General features: G+C 43.5%; 1 protein-coding gene across 2 annotated transcripts in view; it reads right to left on the minus strand.

The window, feature by feature from the left end:
- Positions 1 to 23,486, minus strand: part of slc22a7a (solute carrier family 22 member 7a) — a 144,134-nt gene that overhangs the window by 106,115 nt on the left and 14,533 nt on the right. For both annotated transcript variants that reach the window (XM_036134226.1, XM_036134225.1), the window contains exons 3-5: positions 18,440 to 18,594; positions 16,411 to 16,579; positions 16,194 to 16,317 (exon numbers count right to left, since the gene is read on the minus strand). In XM_036134226.1, the coding sequence (XP_035990119.1) occupies positions 16,194 to 16,317; positions 16,411 to 16,579; positions 18,440 to 18,594 (448 nt within the window). The remainder of the gene's footprint in view (positions 1 to 16,193; positions 16,318 to 16,410; positions 16,580 to 18,439; positions 18,595 to 23,486) is intronic.

The raw sequence follows: 23,486 nt of genomic DNA on the forward strand, positions 1-23,486 counted from the left end.
AAAAGTTGAATAAAGGCGTAAAAAATTATGATCTAAAGGGGATTTTTATGGAAGTTCAGAAATCCTCTAAAAAGGGTCCCGAACAAATCGCTGTAACTCAAAAAGTATAAGAGATATCAAAATAATTATTTCATTGTGAGTATCAGCAGGCTTTCGAGGACCATGAAGCTTATTTTTATGTTTGTACAAAAATTAGTGTAGACACAGCAACGATGTAAAAAAGTGGTTGATGTGGGAAAATGCAGCTCCAAAGCGATTTCAGGATTTTGCACATTCGCTACTCCCGAACAAATTGTTCCTGCGGAAAAACCGTAACAGTTATCCACAAAATTCCTTTTTTGTGAGTGCCAGAAGGGTTGGGACATTCATGTGTGAAAGTCTCATGCCTGTACATAAAACGGTTTAGGAGTAGCGACGATGAGAAAACATTTTGAGGCTTTTTTGAGGCCTTCTTTCTACCCGACTCCATTGATTATTATGGGTTTTTTGGGGGTTGGTTTTCCGCTAATTTTGTTGCCCTGGTAACTTGAAACACCAATAAAGGTAGTACCACACATCTCGTAATCGAGCCGCACGTTTTGATACCTATATTTTGAGGGTGCTCGCCACGGTTTGGGCCACATTAATCGTGAAGTAAGAAAAATAAAGAATAACTAGAAAAATTTCTGAAGAAATTTAGCAAGGCGCCTGCCACTTGGTGCGTACCGTACCGTCAGAAATAGCAACAGGAAGTAACACTGCGAATTTCAGGTTCCTACGGTCTTCACAGCCCTCGCAGCGGCTGTTGAAAGGTGCCATGTTAAGTCAATGGACCTCCTAGGAGCCTCTTGCTAGCAGCGTTGTCATGGAGACTCACTGACAGCTACAGCCCTCTCTGTCTGTAAAGGCAGAAGAACTCTGGCTAAGCAGCTGTTGGTAGGACCTTCCTAAAGCTATTTCCGGTTAGCAACATGCTAACGGTTAGCCGCTAGCATGGTTGTGTTCAGTATCAGCGGGTGATGTTACTCTGTTAGTTTGGTTGAAATCCTGTACTGAGAAGTGCCTAAAAAGGGAGAAAATCCTAAAATTCACCAAATCTGTCAAGCAGAAGTTTGTACAGTCTTCCTAGAGCTACTTCCGGTTAGCAACATGCTAACCGTTAGCCGCTTACATGGTTGTGTTTGGTATCACTGGGTTAGTGTACTCTGTTAGTTTGGTCCAAATCCTGTACTGGGATGAGCCTCAAATAGGGAGAAAATACGTCATTTATAATGTTGCCATGGTAACTCAAAATGGCGGGTGGTACAAAAAAATACTTCATGGGATCAGCATACATGTTTTAATAAACACACTGTGAGGATTATAACACAAAAATCTTAGTCACTTACGCCGGGTTTCGAACCCACGACCTCTTGCATGCAAAGCCTGCACTTTCCATCTGAGCTATACTGTAGCGCCATATAAGGTCATGCAGTATTGGGACCATAAGGGGTTTGGTCCCCCATTGAAAAACATTGGATGTTTGACATCTCATAGCTTGGAGATGCTTTATGCGACGTAGCCCAAATTTATTGTGGAGCTTTCTCTCTAAAGGAAGAACTGACTCTGTGAAGCAGAAGTTGGTGAGACCTTCCTAAACCTACTTCCGGTTAGCAACATGCTAACCGTTAGCCGCTAACAACATTGTGTTCAGTATCACCAGGTGATTGTACTCTCTAAGTTTTGTCCAAATCCTGTACTGGGAAGTGCCTCAAATAGGGGTGCCAATACTTAATGTCACCAAACGTGACAAAAGTTCATGGGACAGATTGGCCTCCTTTAGAAACTCAGCCTCACCACATCTGGGCCCAGAACTCAACATTTGACCAAAATGGTGTGTAGTGCCATTTCCCACATGTGGGTGGTGCTGTATTGGCCAATTGGGTCATGTCTGGGCATCATGCCAGGTCCTGTTAGAAGCAAAGGCCCAATAGGAAAGCATGTGAAATCCAAAATGGCACAGAAAACTGACACATGACTGAAAGTCACATGAAAATTTTAAAATGTTAAGAGGAAGTGACTGTGCGAATTTCAGATTTCTACATTAATCACAGCCACTGCAGTGAGCGATGAAAGTTGCCATTGTATCTCAATGGAACGTCTCCCACTGGCCCTCAGAGTTCCGTCGTCATGGAAACTCACTGACACAGCTGCAGCGGGCCAGTCTAAAAGAAGTGCAGACACTTTTTGTCCAAGTCAGCCTATTGGATTATAATGGAGAACTTTGCCTCGAACAACGCACGATTTCTCCGGAACCGTAAATGGTAGAGACGTAATTTTTTCTGTGTTTATTTCGTAATGGATAGGGGAAGAAGACTTGCTATCGGTTTTTGCTGGAAAAAGTTTAATAAAGGCGTAAAAAAATTATGATCTAAAGGACATTTTTATGAAATTTCAGAAATCCTCTGAAAATGGTCCCGAACAAATCGCTCTGGCTAAAAAAGTATAAGAGATATCAAAATAATTATTTCACTGTGAGTATCAGCAGGCTTTTGATGACCATGTAGCTCATTTTCATATTTTTACAAAAATCGGTGTAGGCACAGCGACGAATTAAAAAAGTGGATGATGTGGGAAAATGCAGCTCCAAAGCGATTTCAGGATTTTGCACATTCGCTACTCCCGAACAAATTGTTCCTGTGGAAAAACAGTAACAGTTATCCACAAAATTAATTTTTCTTGAGTGCCAGAAGGGTTGGGACATTCATGTGTGAAAGTCTCATGCCTGTAAATAAAACGGTTTAGGAGTAGTGACGATGCGAAAACATGTGATGTTTTGGATTTCCAGACGTCATTTTTCAAAACCGCTCCATAGGAAATGAATGGGGGAGGCTTCGGGTTTGTGTCGGTCTGAGGTGATTTGCAAAAAATCTATAAATGCCACACCAATGAGGGTTACATTTCCCGAATCCTGACAAAAATACCTACGTTTTGATGTATAATTTGTCTACGTAGAGTGAAAATTGAGCGAGTAAGGTCAAGTTGTTCGGAGTTTTGAAATCTTTAAAAAAGCTAGAGTGGGCCACTCTAGCGGTTGGAGAATTCCGTCATTGACTTTCATTGTAAACGATGATTTTGCTGATTTTTGGACATGAGCTTTGAGGAGTACTTGTGAGGAGACGATAACAGATATCCACATCCCGTTTTCACTTCTGAGTAGTTCACAGACATATCTACAAACTGGAAGTTAAACGGTGTTCGTAGGTGAAAGCATGACGACACAGTACAGCGTTGAAAACGGTCATTTGGAGGCTTTTTTGAGGCTTTCTTTCTACCCGACTCCATTCATTCCTATGGGGTTTTTTGGGGGTGGTTTTTCGCAAATTTTGTTGCCATGGTAACTCGAAACCCCAATAAAAGTAGTAGCACACATCTCGTAATCGAGCCACAAGTTTTGATACCTATATCGTGGGGGTGCTCGCTACAGTTCTGGCTGCATTTATCGTGATGTAAGAAAAATAAAGAATAACTAGAAAAATTTCTGAAGAAATTTAGCAAGGCGCCTGCCACTTGGTGCGTACCGTACCGACAGAAATAGCAACAGGAAGTAACACTGCAAATTTCAGGTTCCTACGGTCTTCACAGCCCTCGCAGCGGCCGTTGAAAGGTGCCATGTTAAGTCAATGGACCTCCTAGGAGCCTCTTGCTAGCAGCGTTGTCATGGAGACTCACTGACAGCTGCAGCCCTCTCTCTGTCTGTAAAGGCAGAAGAACCCTGGCTAAGCAGCAGTTGGTAGGACCTTCCCAAAGCTACTTCTGGTTAGCAACATGCTAACGGTTAGCCGCTAGCATGGTTGTGTTCAGTATCAGCGGGTGATGTTACTCTGTTAGTTTGGTTGAAATCCTGTACTGAGAAGTGCCTAAAAAGGGAGAAAATCCTAAAATTCACCAAATCTGTCAAGCAGGAGTTTGTACAAGCTCCTTATAGCTACTTCCGGTTAGCAACATGCTAACCGTTAGCCGCTAACATGGTTGTGTATGGTATCACTGGGTGAGTGTACTCTGTTAGTTTGGTCCAAATCTTGTACTGGGATGAGCCTCAAATAGGGAGAAAATCATTGTTTATAACGTTGCCATGGTAACTCAAAATAGCGCGTGGTACAAAAAAATACTTCATGGGATCAACACACATGTTTTAATATACACACTGTGGGGATTATAATACAAAACTCTTAAGTCTCCCACACCGGGAATCGATCCCACGACCTCTTGCATGCAAAGCCTGCACTCTCCCTCTGAGCTATACGGTGGTGCCATATATGGGTATGCATTATTGGGACCATAAGGGGTTTGGTCTCCCATTGAAAAGCATTGGATGTTTGACACCTCATAGCTTGGAGATGCTTTATGCCACGTAGCCCAAATTTCTTGCGGAGCTTTCTCTCTAAAGTAAGAACAGTTTCTGTGAAGCAGAAGTTGGTGAGACCTTCATAGAGCTACTTCCGGTTAGCAACATGCTAACAGTTAGCCGCTAACATGGTTGTGTTCAGTATCACCGGGGGATTGTACTCTGTCAGTTTGGTCCAAATCCTGTACTGGGAAGTGCCTCAAATAGGGGTGCCAATACTTATTGTCACCAAACGTGACCAAAGTTCATGGGACAGATTGGCCTCCTTTAGCAACTCAGCCTCACCACATCTGGGCCCAGAACTCAACATTTGACCAAAATGGTGTGTAGTGCCATTTCCCACAGGTGGGTGGTGCTGTATTGGCCAATTGGGTCGTGTCTGGTTATCATGACAGGTCCTGTTGGAAGCAAAGGCCCAATAGGAAAGCATGTAAAATCCAAAATGGTACAGAAAACTGACACATGGCTGAAAGTCACATGAAAATTTTAAAATGTTAAGAGGAAGTGACTGTGCGAATTTCAGATTTCTACATTGATCACAACAACTGCAGTGAGCGTCGAAAGTTGCCATTCTATCTCAATGGAACGTCTCCCACTGGCCCTCAGAGTTCCGTCGTCATGGAAACTCACTCACACAGCTGCAGCGGGCGAGTCTCCGAAGTGCAGAGACTTTGCTCACAATAAGTCCTATTGGATTATAATGGAGAACTTTGCCCCGAACAACGCTTCATATCTCTTGATCCATAAATGGTAGAGACGTAATTTTTTCTGTGTTTAGTTCGTAACGGATAGGGGAAGAAGAAAAGCTATAGTTTTTTGCTGGAAAACGTTTAATAAAGGCATAAAAAATTATGATATAAAGGCGATTTTTATGGATTTTCAGAAATCCTCTAAACACGGTCCCGAACAAATCGCTGTAGCTCAAAAAGTATAAGAGATATCAAAATAATTCTTTCACCATGAGTATCAGCAGGCTTTTGAGGACCAGGAAGCTCATTTTTATGTTTGTACAAAAATCGGTGTAGACACAGCGACGATGTAAAAAAGTGGATGATGTGGGAAAATGCAGCTCCAAAGCGATTTCAGGATTTTGCACATTCGCTACTCCCGAACAAATTGTTCCTGTGGAAAAGCCGTAACAGTTATCCACAAAATTCCTTTTTCTTGAGTGCCAGAAGGGTTGGGACATTCATGTGTGAAAGTCTCATGCCTGTACATAAAACGGTTTAGGAGTAGTGACGATGCGAAAACATGTGATGTTTTGGATTTTCAGACGTCATTTTTCAAAACCGCTCCATAGGAAATGAATGGGGGAGGTTTCGGGTTTGTGTCGGTCTGAGGTGATTTGCGAAAAATCTATAAATGCCACACCAATGAGGGTTACATTTCCCGAATCCTGACAAAAATACCTACGTTTTGATGTATAATTTGTCTACGTAGAGTGAAAATTGAGTGAGTAAGGTCAAGTTGTTCGGAGTTTTGAAATCTTTAAAAAAGCTAGAGTGGCCCACTCTAGCGGTTGGAGAATTCCGTCATTGACTTTCATTGTAAACGATGATTTCGCTGATTTTTGGACATGAGCTTTGAGGAGTAACTGTGAAGAGACGATAAAAAATATCCACATGCCGTTTTCACTTCTGAGTAGTTCACAGATATATCTACAAACTGGAAGTTAAACGGTGTTCGTAGGTGAAAGCATGACGACACAGTACAGCGTTGAAAATGGTCATTTGGAGGCTTTTTTGAAGCTTTCTTTCTACCCGACTCCATTCATTCCTATGGGTTTTTTGGGGGTGGTTTTTCGCTAATTATGTTGCCATGGTAACTCGAAACCCCAATAAAAGTAGTAGCACACATCTCGTAATCGAGCCACAGGTTTTGATACCTATATTGTGGGGGTGCACGCTACAGTTCGGAACGCATTAATCGTGACGGAAGAAGAAGTAAAGAATAATAAATAGTCCGTTTAGAGGTGAATAGTAATAGGTGCCTCCATGCATTTGCATGGGAGGCAGTGCTGTGCTTCGCACAGCACTGCCTCCTCATTGCAAATGCTATGGCAGGCGCCTAACTAGAAAAATTTCTGAAGAAATTTAGCAAGGCGCCTGCCACTTGGTGCGTACCGTACCGTCAGAAATAGCAAGAGGAAGTAACACTGCGAATTTCAGGTTCCTACGGTCTTCACAGCCCTCGCAGTGGCTGTTGAAAGGTGCCATGTTAAGTCAATGGACCTCCTAGGAGCCTCTTGCTAGCAGCGTTGTCATGGAGACTCACTGACAGCTACAGCCCTCTCTGTCTGTAAAGGTTGAAGAACTCTGGCTAAGCAGCTGTTGGTAGGACCTTCCTAAAGCTATTTCCGGTTAGCAACATGCTAACGGTTAGCCGCTAGCATGGCTGTGTTCAGTATCACCGGGTGATGTTACTCTGTTAGTTTGGTTGAAATCCTGTACTGAGAAGTGCCTAAAAAGGGAGAAAATCCTAAAATTCACCAAATCTGTCAAGCAGAAGTTTGTACAGGCTTCCTAGAGCTAATTCCGGTTAGCAACATGCTAACCGTTAGCCGCTAACATGGTTGTGTATGGTATCACTGGGTGAGTGTACTCTGTCAGTTTGGTCCAAATCCTGTACTGGGATGTGCCTCAAATAGGGAGAAAAAATGTCATTTATAACGTTGCCATGGTAACTCAAAATGGCGGGTGGTACAAAAAATACTTCATGGGATCAGCACACATGTTTTGATATTCACACTGTGAGGATTATAATACAAAACTCCAAGTTTTCCATACCGGGAATCGATCCCACAACCTCTTGCATGCAAAGCCTGCACTTTCCATCTGTGCTACACTGTAGCGCCATATATGGGCATGCATTATTGGAAACATAAGTGGTTTGATCCAAAATGGCAGAGAAAACTGACACATGGCTGAAAGTCACATGGAAATTTTAAAATGTTAAGAGGAAGTGACTGTGCGAATTTCAGATTTCTACATTAATCACAGCCACTGCAGTGAGCGATGAAAGTTGCCATTGTATCTCAATGGAGCGTCTAGCTCTGGCCCTCAGAGTTCCGTCGTCATGGAAACTCACTCACACACCTGCAGCGGCCGAAGTGCAGACACTTTGGTCACAATAAGTCCCATTGGATTATAATGGAGAACTTTGCCTCGAACAACGCACGATTTCTCCGGAACCGTAAATGGTAGAGACGTAATTTTTTCTGTGTTTATTTCGTAACGGATAGGGGAAGAAGACTTGCTATCGGTTTTTGCTGGAAAAAGTTTAATAAAGGCGTAAAAAATTATGATATAAAGGCGATTTTTATGGATTTTCAGAAATCCTCTAAACACGGTCCCGAACAAATCGCTGTAGCTCAAAAAGTATAAGAGATATCAAAATAATTCTTTCACCATGAGTATCAGCAGGGTTTTGAGGACCATGAAGCTCATTTTTATGTTTGTACAAAAATCGGTGTAGACACAGCGACAATGTAAAAAAGTGGTTGATGTGGGAAAATGCAGCTCCAAAGCATTTTCAGGATTTTGCACATTCGCTACTCCCGAACAAATTGTTCCTGCGGAAAAACCGTAACAGTTATCCACAAAATTCCTTTTTTGTGAGTGCCAGAAGGGTTGGGACATTCATGTGTGAAAGTCCCATGTCTGTACATAAAACGGTTTAGGAGTAGCGACGATGCGAAAACATGTGATGTTTTGGATTTTCGTGCGTCATTTTTCAAAACCGCTCCATAGGAAATGAATGGGGGAGGTTTCGGGTTTGTGTCGGTCTGAGGTGATTTGCGAAAAATCTATAAATGCCACACCAATGAGGATTACATTTCCCAAATCCTGGCAAAAATACCTACGTTTTGATGTATAATTTGTCTACATAGAAGGAAAATTGAGCGAGTAAGGTCAAGTTGTTCGGAGTTTTGAAATCTTTAAAAAAGCTAGAGTGGGCCACTCTAGCGGTTGGAGAATTCCGTCATTGACTTTCATTGTAAACGATGATTTCGCTGATTTTTGGACATGAGCTTTGAGGAGTACTTGTGAGGAGACGATTACAGATATCCACATCCCGTTTTCACTTCTGAGTAGTTCACAGATATATCTACAAACTGGAAGTTAAACGGTGTTCGTAGGTGAAAGCATGACGACACAGTACAGCTTTGAAAATGGTCCTTTTGAGGCTTTTTTGAGGCTTTCTTTCTACCCGACTCCATTGATTAATATGGGTTTTTTGGGGGGTTGTTTTTCGCTAATTTTGTTGCCATGGTAACTCGAAACCCCAATAAAAGTAGTAGCACACTATTCCCGACCGAGCCGCAAGTTTTGGTACCTATATCTTGGGGGTGCACGCTACGGTTCGGGGCGCATTAATCGTGGAATAATAAAGAATAATATTAATAAAGAGTCCGTTTAGAGGTGAATAGTAATAGGTGCCTCCATGCATTTGCATGGGAGGCAGTGCTGTGCTTCGCACAGCACTGCCTCCTCATTGCAAATGCTATGGCAGGCGCCTAACTAGAAAAATTTCTGAAGAAATTTAGCAAGGCGCCTGCCTCTTGGTGCGTACCGTACCGTCAAAAATACTAACAGGAAGTAACACTGCGAATTTCAGGTTCCTACGGTCTTCACAGCCCTCGCAGAGGCCGTTGAAAGGTGCCATGGTAAGTCAATGGACCTCCTAGGAGCCTCTTGCTAGCAGTGTTGTCATGGAGACTCACTGAGAGCTGCAGCCCTCTCTGTCTGTAAAGGCAGAAGAACTCTGGCTAAGCAGCAGTTGGTAGGACCTTCCTAAAGCTATTTCCGGTTAGCAACATGCTAACAGTTAGCCGCTAACATGGTTGTGTTCAGTATCACCGGGTGATTGTACTCTGTCAGTTTGGTCCAAATCCTGTACTGGGAAGTGCCTCAAATAGGGGTGCCAATACTTAATGTCACTAAACGTGACCAAACTTCATTGGTCAGATTGGCCTCCTTTAGCAACTCAGCCTCACCACATCTGGGCCCAGAACTCAACATTTGACCAAAATTGTCAGTAGTGCCATTTCCCACATGTGGGTGGTGCTGTATTGGCCAAGTGGGTCGTGTCTAGGCATCATGCCAGGTCCTGTTGGAAGCAAAGACCCAATAGGAAAGCATTTAAAATCCAAAATGGTACAGTAAACTGACACATGGCAGAAAGTCACATGAAAATTTTAAAATGGTAAGAGGAAGTGACTGTGCGAATTTCAGATTTCTACATTAATCACAGCCGCTGCAGCTGGCATCGAAAGTTGCCATTCTATCTCAATGGAACGTCTCCCACTGGCCCTCAGAGTTCCGTCGTCATGGAAACTCACTGACACAGCTGCAGCGGGCCAGTCTAAAAAAGTGCAGACACTTGGTGTCCAAGTCTGCCTATTGGATTATAATGGAGAACTTTGCCTCGAACAACGCACGATTTCTCCGGAACCGTAAATGGTAGAGATGTAATTTTTTCTGTGTTTATTTCGTAAAGGATAGGGGAAGAAGACTTGCTATCGGTTTTTGCTGGAAAAAGTTTAATAAAGGCGTAAAAAATTATGATCTAAAGGACATTTTTATGAAATTTCAGAAATCCTCTGAAAATGATCCCGAACAAATCGCTCTGGCTAAAAAAGTATAAGAGATATCAAAATAATTCTTTCACTGTGAGTATCAGCAGGCTTTTGATGACCATGTAGCTCATTTTCATATTTTTACAAAAATCGGTGTAGACACAGCGACGATGTAAAAAAGTGGTTGATGTGGGAAAATGCAGCTCCAAAGCGTTTTTAGGATTTTGCACATTCGCTACTCCTGAACAAATTGTTCCTGCGGACAAACCGTAACAGTTATCCACAAAATTCCTTTTTTGTGAGTGCCAGAAGGGTTGGGACATTCATGTGTGAAAGTCTCATGTCTGTACATAAAACGGTTTAGGAGTAGCAACGATGCGAAAACATGTGATGTTTTGGATTTTTAGACGTCATTTTTCAAAACCGCTCCATAGGAAATGAATGGGGGAGGTTTCGGGTTTGTGTCGCTCTGAGGTGATTTGCGAAAAATCTATAAATGCCACACCAATGAGGGTTACATTTCCCGAAGCCTGACAAAAATACCTACGTTTTGATGTATAATTTGTCTACGTAGAGTGAAAATTGAGCGAGTAAGGTCAAGTTGTTCGGAGTTTTGAAATCTTTAAAAAAGCTAGAGTGGGCCACTCTAGCGGTTGGAGAATTCCGTCATTGACTTTCATTGTAAACGATGATTTGGCTGATTTTTGGACATGAGCTTTGAGGAGTAACTGTGAGGAGACGATAAAAGATATCCACATCCCGTTTTCACTTCTGAGTAGTTCACAGATATATCTACAAACTGGAAGTTAAACGGTGTTCATAGGTGAAAGCATGGCGACACAGTACAGCGTTGAAAATGGTCATTTTGAGGCTTTTTTGAGGCTTTCTTTCTACCCGACTCCATTCATTCCTATGGGTTTTTTGGGGGTGGTTTTTCGCTAATTTTGTTGCCATGGTAACTCGAAACCCCAATAAAAGTAGTAGCACACATCTCGTAATCGAGCCACAAGTTTTGATACCTATATCGTGGGGGAGCTCGCTACGGTTCGGGCCGCATTTATCGTGATGTAAGAAAAATAAAGAATAAGAAATAAGCCGTTTAGAGGTGAATAGTAATAGGTGCCTCCATGCATTTGCATTGGAGGCAGTGCTGTGCTTCGCACAGCACTGCCTCCTCATTGCAAATGCTATGGCAGGCGCCTAACTAGAAAAATTTCTGAAGAAATTTAGCAAGGCGCCTGCCACTTGGTGCGTACCGTACCGTCAGAAATAGCAACAGGAAGCCACACTGCGAATTTCAGCTTCCTACGGTCTTCACAGCCCCCGCAACAGCCGTTGAAAGGTGCCATGTTAAGTCAATGGACCTCCTAGGAGCCTCTTGCTAGCAGCGTTGTCATGGAGACTCACTGACAGCTGCAGCCCTCTCTCTGTCTGTAAAGGCAGAAGAACTCTGGCTAAGCAGCTGTTGGTAGGACCTTCCTAAAGCTATTTCCGTTAGCAACATGCTAACGGTTAGCCGCTAGCATGGCTGTGTTCAGTATCACCGGGTGATGTTATTCTGTTAGTTTGGTTGAAATCCTGTACTGAGAAGTGCCTAAAAAGGGAGAAAATGCTAAAATTCACCAAATCTGTCAAGCAGAAGTTTGTACAGGCTTCCTAGAGCTACTTCCGGTTAGCAACATGCTAACCGTTAGCCGCTAACATAGTTGTGTTCAGTATCACTGGGTGATTGTACTCTGTCAGTTTGGTCCAAATCCTGTACTGGGATGAGCCTTAAATAGGGAGAAAAAAACGTTTATAACGTTGCCATGGTAACTGAAAATGGCGGGTGGTACAAAAAAATACTTCATGGGATCAGCACATATGTTTTAATATACACACTGTGGGGATTATAATACAAAATTCTTAGTCTGCCACGCCGGGTTTCGATCCCACGACCTCTTGCATGCAAAGCCTGCACTTTCCATCTGAGCTATACTGTAGCACCATATATGGGCATGCAGTATTGGGACCATAAGGGGTTTGGTCCCCCATTGAAAAGCATTGGATGTTTGACACCTCATAGCTTGGAGATGCTTTATGCGACGTAGCCCAAATTTCTTGTGGAGCTTTCTCTCTAAAGGAAGAACAGACTCTGTGAAGCAGAAGTTGGTGAAACCTTCTTAGAGGTACTTCCGGTTAGCAACATGCTAACTGTTAGCCGCTAACACGGTTGTGTTCAGTATGACCGGGTGATTGTACTCTGTCAGTTTGGTCCAAATCCTGTACTGGGAAGTGCCTCAAATAGGGGTGCCAATACTTAATGTCACCAAACGTGACCAAAGTTCATGGGACAGATTGGCCTCATTTAGAAACTCAGCCTCACCACATCTGGGCCCAGAACTCAACATTTGACCAAAATGGTGTGTAGTTCCATTTCCCACATGTGGGTGGTGCTGTATTGGCCAAGTGGGTCGTGTCTAGGCATCATGCCAGGTCCTGTTGGAAGCAAAGACCCAATAGGAAAGCATGTAAAATCCAAAATGGGACAGTAAACTGACACATGGCTGAAAGTCACATGAAAATTTTAAAATGTTAAGAGGAAGTGACTGTGCGAATTTCAGATTTCTACATTAATCACAGCCGCTGCAGCTGGCGTCGAAAGTTGCCATTCTATCTCAATGGAACGTCTCCCACTGGCCCTCAGAGTTCCGTCGTCATGGAAACTCACTGACACAGCTGCAACGGGCCAGTCTAAAAAAGTGCAGACACTTGGTGTCCAAGTCTGCCTATTGGATTATAATGGAGAACTTTGCCTCGAACAACGCACGATTTCTCCGGAACCGTAAATGGTAGAGACGTAATTTTTTCTGTGTTTATTTCGTAAAGGATAGGGGAAGAAGACTTGCTATCAGTTTTTGCTGGAAAAAGTTTAATAAAGGCGTAATAAATTATGATCTAAAGGACATTTTTATGAAATTTCAGAAATCCTCTGAAAATGATCCCGAACAAATCGCTCTGGCTAAAAAAGTATAAGAGATATCAAAATAATTCTTTCACTGTGAGTATCAGCAGGCCATGTTTGATGACCATGTAGCTCATTTTCATATTTTTACAAAAATCGGTGTAGGCACAGCGACGATGTAAAAAAGTGGATGATGTGGGAAAATGCAGCTCCAAAGCGATTTCAGGATTTTGCACATTCGCTACTCCCGAACAAATTGTTCCTGTGGAAAAACCATAAATGTTATCCACAAAATTCATTTTTCTTGAGTGCCAGAAGGGTTGGGACATTCATGTGTGAAAGTCTCATGTCTGTACATAAAACGGTTTAGGAGTAGCGACGATGCGAAAACATGTGATGTTTTGGATTTTTAGACGTCATTTTTCAAAACCGCTCCATAGGAAATGAATGGGGGAGGTTTCGGGTTTGTGTCGGTCTGAGGTGATTTGTGAAAAATCTATAAATGCCACACCAATGAGGGTTACATTTCCCAAATCCTGACAAAAATACCTACGTTTTGATGTATAATTTGTCTACGTAGAGTGAAAATTGAGCGAGAAAGGTCAAGTTGTTCGGAGTTTTGAAATCTTTAAAAAAGCTAGAGTGGGCCACTCTAGCGGTTGGAGAATTCCGTCATTGACTTTCATTGTAAACGATGATTTCGCTGATTTTTGGACATGAGCTTTGAGGACTAACTGTGAAGAGACGATAAAAGATATCCACATCCCGTTTTCACTTCTGAGTAGTTCACAGATATATCTACAAACTGGAAGTTAAACGGTGTTCATAGGTGAAAGCATGACGACACAGTACAGCTTTGAAAATGGTCATTTTGAGGCATGTTTGAGGCTTTCTTTCGACCCGACTCCATTGATTATTATGGGGTTTTTGGGGGTTGGTTTTTCGCTAATTTTGTTGCCATGGTAACTCGAAACCCCAATAAAAGTAGTAGCACACCATTCCAGACCGAGCCACACGTTTTGATACCTATATTGTGGGGGTGCACGCTACGGTTCGGGCCGCATTAACGCACGAAGAAACTGGAATATTAATAATAAAGAGTCCGTTTAGAGGTGCATAGTAATAGGTGCCTCCATGCATTTGCATTGGAGGCAGTGCTGTGCTTCGCACAGCACTGCCTCCTCATTGCAAATGCTATGGCAGGCGCCTAATAAAGAGACGCCTTTAGAGGTGCATAGTAATAGGCGCCTGCCCATGCATTTGCATTGGGAGGCAGTGCTGTGCCTCGCACAGCACTGCCTCCTCATTGCACATGCAAGGCAGGCGCCTAATAAAGAGACGCCTTTAGAGGTGAATAGTAATAGGCCCTGCCCATGCATTTGCATTGGACCGGTTTTGAGCACGCGCGTTTTGTATCACTGCGCGCTCGGAAGTTAGTAAATTGTCATATATTCACCTAATCTGATCTGTTTTATATGGTGTTGGTTATTCAAATTCAACTAATTTTATGCAAATTTGTTCAAAACATTGTTAAAACATGATTATAACATGTGAAAAAATGTTTTAAGAATAATAATAAAAAAACAAAGGTTGTTTTTGAAGAATTGATCATTCACTTTTTTTGCCTTTATTCAATTTAAAACATGCACTCTGACTCTATTCTTTAAATAATCACCTGTCTTGAAAGCTTCCAAAATACATCAGGGAGACTCTATTTTTCAAAATTTTCCCCTCCGGGGCTCGGGCACCGGCATAAGTGCACCCTCCTACCTGATAGTGTTGTGGCCTGCTACTGTAAAAAAGTTTGACTGCCCTGCATATATATATATATATATATATATATATATATATATATATATATATATATGTATATATATGTATATATATATCGAGCAGAGTCCGAAAACAAAAGCTCCACTTCTGAAAGTAAATCTGTTCGGCTGTCTTTAGCATTAAGACAGCAATTCTTTGTGCTACACAGGACATATTAAGAAAAAAAGGATAATTTATTAAATAGTTACATTCACTGGAGAGTGTTTTTATAGGCTTACTGATGCACACCCTTAGACGTTGTCTAGGCCATTCTGTCACATGCAGGTTTGATCTAAACCATACCACTGTAGTTTTGGCTGCATGTTTAGGATTGTAATCTAGCTGGAAGGTAAACCTCCACCCCAGGCTCATTTCAATTCATTCAGTTTAGTTTTATTTAAATACTGACAGTTCACAAAAAATAAAAGGACAAATAGAAACAAAAACTAATACAGGAAACAAAACAGCATGTTCTATTTCATTAGGATTTTTAAAAGATTGCTGGAAGTACACAGGTTGACAAATAGAAAAAAATTGTGATGAAGTTTAATATTGAGCTAAACTTAGAGTGCATACATGTTAGAAATTATCCAAGGACTTGATACTGAAAATCCCAGCTCTTTAGGACAAAGTGTTGAAAAACATTTTGAAATGTTAGGAGTCAGATTTAGGAATTTTCCATCTTTTGTTAACAAGCCCTGCCCAATTACATCAATCATAACCCTATTTAATAAATTGTCTAAGGGCTATGCATTGAAAGTATGTGGAAGGTTTCATGAAAAACTGCATTTTATTATTCATCCAGCGTAAAATGTTGGAGGAATTCTGCAAAATGGGTTTTTGCCTTTGTTGTGATGTAGCAAAAAGTAGGTGGGCAAGAAAGAAGGCTGTAAACCTTTTGAGTGTGGGACTTATAATTTGGGAGTTATAAGTGAAAATGCGTTATCCTTGGTAATTGCACCCCGTAGTTAATGAGCTTGCATTGTCAGCCAAATCCGCAAGATTGAGACCTAAACAATGGAAAGTTAGGCCAATCCCAATAGAGTTCCCCTTTAAGTTGCAGCAAGTGAACAGCCATGCATTGCATGGCTCGTCTACTCTCTTTGCTGGCTTGCAACCCTAATTTTGGAAAAACTGAGTATTTCCTATAAGGTTCTCTGCTACGCTGTAGTGGGGCAACTGCGATGTTTTGCATGGCACATCCTTCCACTCTGCATGCTTGGAACCCTTATGAACAAGAATGACAGATTTTGAATCTTTTACTACAAACAACAATGTTAACTTTTTTTGCACAGGTTTTTCAAAAGCATCAGTTTTTTGTTAAGGAAATTCTTTAATAATTGTTCATCTGTTTTCATGGTTGACAGAGACAGAGTATCTTAATAAGCATCTGCCAATGGTAAAACACAGATCAGTTATTGAGCTCACAGAAAGTATATGCGGTTTGTTCGGATAAATAAATAAAAGTGTGGGCCTTTGACAAATATCTGTACCTCAGTGTCCAGATTGGTTCTGCATTGATTGCGCCTGTTCATTGTAGCACATTGAACCAAATACTTATTTGCTTCCTCTGTTCTGCCATTAGCCAACAACCAGCGAGCAGACTCTGGTAGCCACCTGAAGGGAAACAGAGATAAATGTGCATTTTTCTTATAGAAACACGTATTTTAATTTTCAGGGAGAAATGTAGAATCTTATGAGACAACATACCCACAACAGATGATGGCAACAGCACACGGCACAGTAACTGCTAGCATTAGATGCCTCCAATCTCGTATGTAGTAGGCCAGTAGGGCCAGAAGCATGTTTCCCACACTCCATGACAAACTCATGATGGTGCTCGCAAATGTGCGGTGTTTCATATCTGTCCACTCGATACCTTAACAAGTAGATAACAAAATTATATTTACTTCAGTAAAATAACTAATTTAAAACTTTGAAAATCAGCAATTATATTTACCACATTAAGACCAGATAAAATCTAAAAATAAATGTAATATTTTAGGTAAATTTCACGCTTTGATAAAGGGAGTACCCAAATGCAGGGCGATAACTCTACAATGAAGTTATGAGACAAAGAGGAATCAGGATGGCAGGAAGCATAAATTGCTGTTGAAGGAGGTGGGAAATGTAGAGAGCAAAGAAAAACAAGGAATGTATCCGAAAAGGTTATTGGTAATATTGGTAACGATCTGCGGTACTACTGCTCTCTAGGATTGAAGGAGGAAATCAAGCAAATCAAAATGGCGGCGCCCGTAAAATTCAGGAAGTTATGCTTCATTATTATTGTGATATTTTGTTGTTTGCGGAGAGTCAGGCAAAGAAGGCAACTTTTGGTGAATTTACTTGACAGAGTCGGCTTTTAGGAAGTGGATAAGACAAACAAATGTCTAATAAGAATTTACAGACGCAGGAAACAACGACAGACGCTGAGGTTCATCACACTGCTAAGAATCATCACTGGAAATCGTGTGTCACGATAGGGAAGCTAGTATTTTTATGAACGTCTGAAATGTCAGCTGGCTGTAAGGAGATGATGCTGTCTGCTCATGCGCTCTCTGTTATTAGAGAACCGGGCTACTGAAAAACCGAGCCGAACCCACCTATTGAACTGGTCTAGATTTAGCGCGGTCCGGTTGTGTCTGGCACAGTGCAGTTCAGTTTGCGTTTCATTTACACTCAATAGTTATCTCAGTTACTGAGCTCGGAATGGTCTCGGCACAGTTAAAAAGGGGTAGTGTAAGTGGGGTAATAATTTGTCTTTTAGTCACGGGTTTAGAAGCGTCTGCTATGGCAGCTTTTCGTTCCTGCTGTTTTTTTCTGCCTTCTGCTGAGAGTGTGTGTCCCAAATAATGCCATTTTATAACGTGACAAACTCCAGAGCTTACAGCCACACTACACGGCCAAGAAGAAGACAAACAACGGCTCCCATCATGCAATATAGTTAAAATGGCCACTGACTCCCAGAATGCATCATGGTCATCCTGACACAGGCCCTAGCAATGAGATAATGTTGCTATGATACAATATAAAGGTGCCTTGCGTGCTCCATTCTCCCTTTTTCACTGGCATTACGCCCACTGGGAAGACACACAGCTGTTTCTTTCCCGTGTTTCGATTTCTCACTGGACCGAGAACTTCCGAATCAAACTTATGCCTGCTTGTCTATGCAGGAGGTCGACTTTGAATTCACTTGGATCAGAGAGACTGAGAGCCGCGTATCTCCCAGTGATCGTCAAAAACCCCGCTGTTGTTTTGGCCAAACAAAGTGTCGGACAGAGCCCAGAGGCCAAGTGTCATCTTAGTAGATGATGCATTTACACACACATATTACTAAAGCCAATTTATAGTAATCAACTATCCCAACATGTCATGTTTTTTGGTCTGTGGCAGAAAGCCAGACTACCCTGAAAGAACCCACATATGCAAAGTATCCACAGAAAGACCACATGTCAAACCCAGGACTTTCTTACTACAAGGCAACTGTGCTACCAACTGTGCAGCCCATGTTCCAAATTATGGAAAAAAAAATTATACCTGTGAAAGGTTTATGTTGATCTGTGCCAAATTTAATATTAATATAATTTTCTTCAACACAATTAGTAGCAGGCTATATGTCTTTCAGTAATTTTGGCTATTTAAGTTCTTTGGTTGATTAACCTTGGTGCAAATTAGCGGCTGCAAAAAACTTTGTAGTTAAATATCGATATATTCATGTGCTGTGCAAGGGAGTGATTACCGAGGACTATTCCAATGATCGACAGCCCACTGAGGGATAAGCCGGAGAGTGCTCTGGAAACAGCAAACATGATGTAGGATGTGGAGAAGGCAGCGATGGCTCCCATCAAGGTAGAGCCAATTAAAGCCACCAGAAGCATGTACTTTCTACCAAACCTGTAACACAGATGCAAACATAACACAGAGAACAATGTTAAAATCAGCAAGAAGTTTTTGGTATACGTTTTTTCAATAGAATTACTAAATGCTGTCTTCAAACGTCAGTCATGCAACATGACCGTTCATACTGAGCCCGGTTCTGCCGGAGGTTTTCCTTCCCGTTAATGGGGAGTTTTTCTTCCCACTGTCGCTTCATGCTTGCTCAGTATGAGGGATTGCAGCAAAGCCATGTACAATGCAGACGACTCTCCCTGTGGGTCGACGGTTCCCCAGGAGTGAATGCTGCTTGTCGGGACTTTGATGCAATCAACTGGTTTCCTTATATAGGACATTTTTGACCAATCTGTATAATCTGACCCAATCTGTATAATATGATTGAACTTGATTTTGTAAAGTGCCTTGAGATGACATGTTTCATGATTTGGCGCTATATAAATAAAATTGAATTGAAAATTGAATTGAACTGTAATCTGGATAAAATTTAAGTCCCCTTCCCCAGGCAGCCACCTTATCTTGGAGGAGGTATTTGAGTGTCCCAATGACCTTAGGAACTATGCTGTCAGGGGCTTCATGCCCCTAGTAGGGTTACCCAAGGCAGACAGGTCCTAAGTGAGGGACCAGACATAGAGCTGCCCAAAAACCCCTTATGATGAGTTACATAAATGGACAAAATGTTCACTTGCCCAGACGCGGGTCACTGGGGCCCCACTCTGGAGCCAGGCCTGGAAGTGGGGCACAATGGCAAGCGCCTGGTGGTTGGTGGCTGTCTCCTCTTTGGGCACAGCCCGAGACATGGGTCCCCCTTCTAACTGGCTCACCACCTGTAAGAGGGGCCAAAGGGGTCAGGTGCATTGTTTAATGGGTGGCAGTCGAGGATGGGGACCTTGCCGTTCCGATCCTCTGTTGAAGAAGCTGGCGCTACATGTTCTCTTGGGACGTGGAATCTCTGGTGGGGAAGGATCCTGATCTGGTGCACGAGGTTGAGAGGTTCTGGCTAGAGATAGTCGGAATTACCTCGACGCATGACTCTGGAACCAGTCTTCTTGAAAGGGATGTGACATATGCAGGAGTGAGCATACTTGTTGCCCATCATCTCGGTGCCTGTACGTTGGGGTTTACCCCGGTGAACGAGAGGGGTGGCCTCCCTCCGCATACTTGTGAGGGGACGGGTTCTGACTGTTGCTTGTTCTCATGCAGCAACCAGCAGTTCAGATTACCTACCCTTTTTGTAGTCCTTGGAGGGGTACTGGAGAGTGCCCCTCCTGCGGACCTCCTTGTTCTGCTGGGGGACTTCAACACTCATGTGGGCAATGACAGTGAGACCTGGAGGGGCATGGTTGGGAGGAACGGCACACTTATTCTGAACTACAGTGGTGTTCCGTTGTTGGACTGTGAGTGGAACATGTCCCATGCCACTATTGTTGAGGCGGCTAGTCGGTGCTGTGGCCACAAGGTTGTCGGTGCATGTCGCAGTGGCAACCCTCAAACGCACTGGTGGACACCAGCGGTGAGGGAGGCTGTAAAGCTGGCTTTATTGGCCTTTAGGGCTCTGGAAGCAGCTGACATATACCAGCAGTCAAAGCGGCAGGCAGCTCGGCTGGCTGCTGAGGCAAAAACTCAGGCATGGGAAGAGCTTGGAGAGCCCATGGAGAAAGACTTCTGTATAGCTTCGAGGCAATTGTGGTCCACTATCTGGCATCTCAGGAGGGTGAAACAGTGAAGTACCAACACTGCTTATGGTGGGGGTGGCGTGCTGCTGACCTCGACTTGGGACGTCGTGTGTCGGTGGGCGGAATACCTCCTTAATCCCATCAAAATGTCTTCTATCGAGGAAGCAGAATCTGGGGACTTTGGGTCAGGTTCTCCCATCTCTGGTGCTGAGGTCACTGAGATGGATAAAAAGCTCCTTGGTGGCAAGGCCCCAGGGATGAAATTCGTCCTGAGTACCTTAAGGCTCTGGATGTTGTGGGGCTGTGTTGGTTAACACGACTCTACAATATTGCGTGGACATCGGGGGCAGTTCCCCTGGATTGGCAGACTGGGGTGGTGGTCCCCCTATTTAAAAAGGGGGACCAGAGGGTGTATTCTAACTACAGAGGAATCACACTCTTAAGCCTCCCTGTGTAAAGTCTATTCTGGGGTTCTGGAAGGGAGGGTCTGTCGGATAGTCGAATCTTGGATTCAGGAAGAGCAGTGTGGTTTTCGTATTGGCCGTGGAACACTGAATCAGCTCTATACCCTCAGCAGGATCCTGGAGGGAGGGTGCTTGGGAGTTTGCCCAACCAATCTTCATGTGCTTTGTGGATTTGGAGAAGGTTTTCGACCGTGTCCCTCTGGGGATATAAGGGCTGTTGTGACCACTGTCAGGGCTTAGACCGCATTGCTGGCAGTAAATCAGACTCATTTCCAGTGAGTGTTGGACCCTGCCAAGGGGTCACTTGTCACAGATTCTGTTCATAACTTTTTATGTCCTAGGCGCAGCCACGTCACAGATTCAGGATCCATTTTGGTGGCCTTAGAATCGTGCCAGTAGAACTACAGATGACGTAGTTCTACTGGCTTCATCAGGTCGTGATCTACAGCTCTCACTGGATCGGTTCGCAGCTGGGTATGAAGTGGCCGGGATGGCTTGGCTTGGCTTTTACTTGTATAGCAGTTTTTTAAGTAGTGTTGACAACCTCCAAAATGCTTTACATTCACACCCTTACAGGTCCTAAGTGAGGGACCAGACAAAGGAGGATTGTGGTGAGCTATGCTAGTAGCTACAGCTGCACTGGAGCAGGCTGACAGAGGCAAGGCTGCCATACAACGGCGCCACCGTCTGACCACCGCCAGCAGCCAATGTGGGTGAAGTGTCTTGCCCAAGGACACAACGACAGAGACAGTCAGAGCAGGGGATCGAACTGGCAACCCGCCAATTGTAAGACGAACCCCCTAACCTCTGTGCCACCGTCGTGCATAAGTGTTAAGAAACAAGAGCCGGTAAAGGCTGGGGTGCCTACTCTGGGTTGGGGAGAATGTACTGCCCCTAGTGGAGTATTTTAAGTATCTTGGAGTCTTGTTCATGAATGAGGGGAAGATGGAGTGGGAGATCAACAGGCGGATTGGTGCTGTGTCTGCTGTTAAGCAGGCGCTGTATGGGTCCGTTGTGGTGAAAAGAGAGCTGAGCCAAGAGGCAAAGCTCTCGGTTTACCGGTCGATCTATGTTCCTACCCTCATCTATGGTCATGGGCTTTGGGTCATAACCCAAATTGTCGGCAAATACAGCAGATGTCAGAGCCATTTGGCCTTGATCAGGCCGCCGGCTGCATGACGCGCTCACTATGGCTGTGAACGGACAAACCTGGAAGGTGAATGGAGCGAAGCCGAAAAGCTGGCTGTGCTGGAATGCAGACTGGCTTTGGTGGTTGAACTCAAGGGGAGATGGGATAAATCTGGAAGTGAAGTGCGAAAAAGCCCAATAATTTGGAAAATTGGATTTACTATGTGGAGCCAGCAAAAGACTTAAAAGCTGACAGGAAAGGCAGTGCAGCTTGTCTCATAACAAAGAACATATTTGGATTCCCTCCCAATCTCAACTCCTGGATTGTTATGGCGGAGAGTGCTCAGAAAAGCCCCCGGCTACCCCCCTCCCCCGCTGACACCTGTGGATGCTTCTCTGAACTGTGGGCCGGCTGATAACATCAAGGACAATGGCCTCTGGAGAGTGTTCACGGAGATATAACACTTTCGCCCAAACACACACGCATAACTGATACTCATAAAACTGATGAATTATGCACACGCGACAGGTCTCAAATGTTTACCTTCTGCATACATGTTGTCTTGTGTTATTGTGCTTTTTGTGCTATGAGGGTTTTTTGTGTCGGTTGTTTGTCTATTTGTTGGTGAGAGCATAAATAGGCAAACATCTGTCTCTTTTTTTCTCCCCCCCTCTTTCCCCCATGTTGTTGCTCTTCCTTTGACAGATTCAAGGGCAGCGCCTCGTGAACTCTGTGTAGGCGGGGTTTGGGGCTGTTTGGAGGAATGCAGCCTTGACGCTGAAATAGCAGCGGCTGACTTGCTGCGTTCCTTGGCAACGCAAGGCCTCAGTCAATCGTTCCCCCAAATGTTTGTTTGTTTAAGTGTATGTGATGGATGGTTGTACTAGAACAGATTTTTCGATTGCAATGCAAATTGTAATTGACAATAAAATTTGATTAATTGATTGATTGATTGATTGATAACCGAAAGAAGGAGATCCTAGATACTAACGGTTGAAATGAGTTATGTCCGTAGTGTGTCTGGGCTCTCCCTTAGAGATAGGGTGAGGAGCTCAGTCATTCAGGGAAGAGTCAGAGTAGAGCCACTGCTCCTCCATGTCAAGAGGAGCCAGTTGAGGTGGCTCGGGCATCTGGTTAAGATGCCTCTTGAATGCCTCCCTGCTGAGGTGTCCTGGGCATGTCCCACCTGAAGAAGACCCAGGGGAAGACCCAGGACATGCTGGAGAGACTGGCCGTTTCTCAATATGCGTTCTTGAGCGTTCTCGTGTGCTCGTGTACTCGTGACACGTCATCAGCCTCAGCCCGAGCACTGTTCCAATGCTGAGAACGCCAAATCGAGAACGCGCCGAATTCCCCGGATGTTGTTCTCGCCCGCCCTCTTTATCGAGCATGCATCAGAGCAGACTTGTGCGTTCTTCAGACTGACCGCTTGCCCAGAATGCACCGCGGCCGCAGCTTGACTCGAGACAGCGCAAACAGAGCTCACAGCGGTAAGTAAAAAAATCCCTTTTCTGCTGCTGTTATTGTTGAAAAGTACGTTTTAAGATCGTTTGAGGCGAGAACATTATACTTTTAAGCTTCCCTATGTGGCCTGTTTACAGAGTTAGTGCGTAATTAAAAAAAGTA

The sequence above is a fragment of the Fundulus heteroclitus genome, unplaced genomic scaffold (genome assembly GCF_011125445.2).
Source record: "Fundulus heteroclitus isolate FHET01 unplaced genomic scaffold, MU-UCD_Fhet_4.1 scaffold_77, whole genome shotgun sequence".
Lineage (NCBI taxonomy): Eukaryota > Metazoa > Chordata > Actinopteri > Cyprinodontiformes > Fundulidae > Fundulus > Fundulus heteroclitus.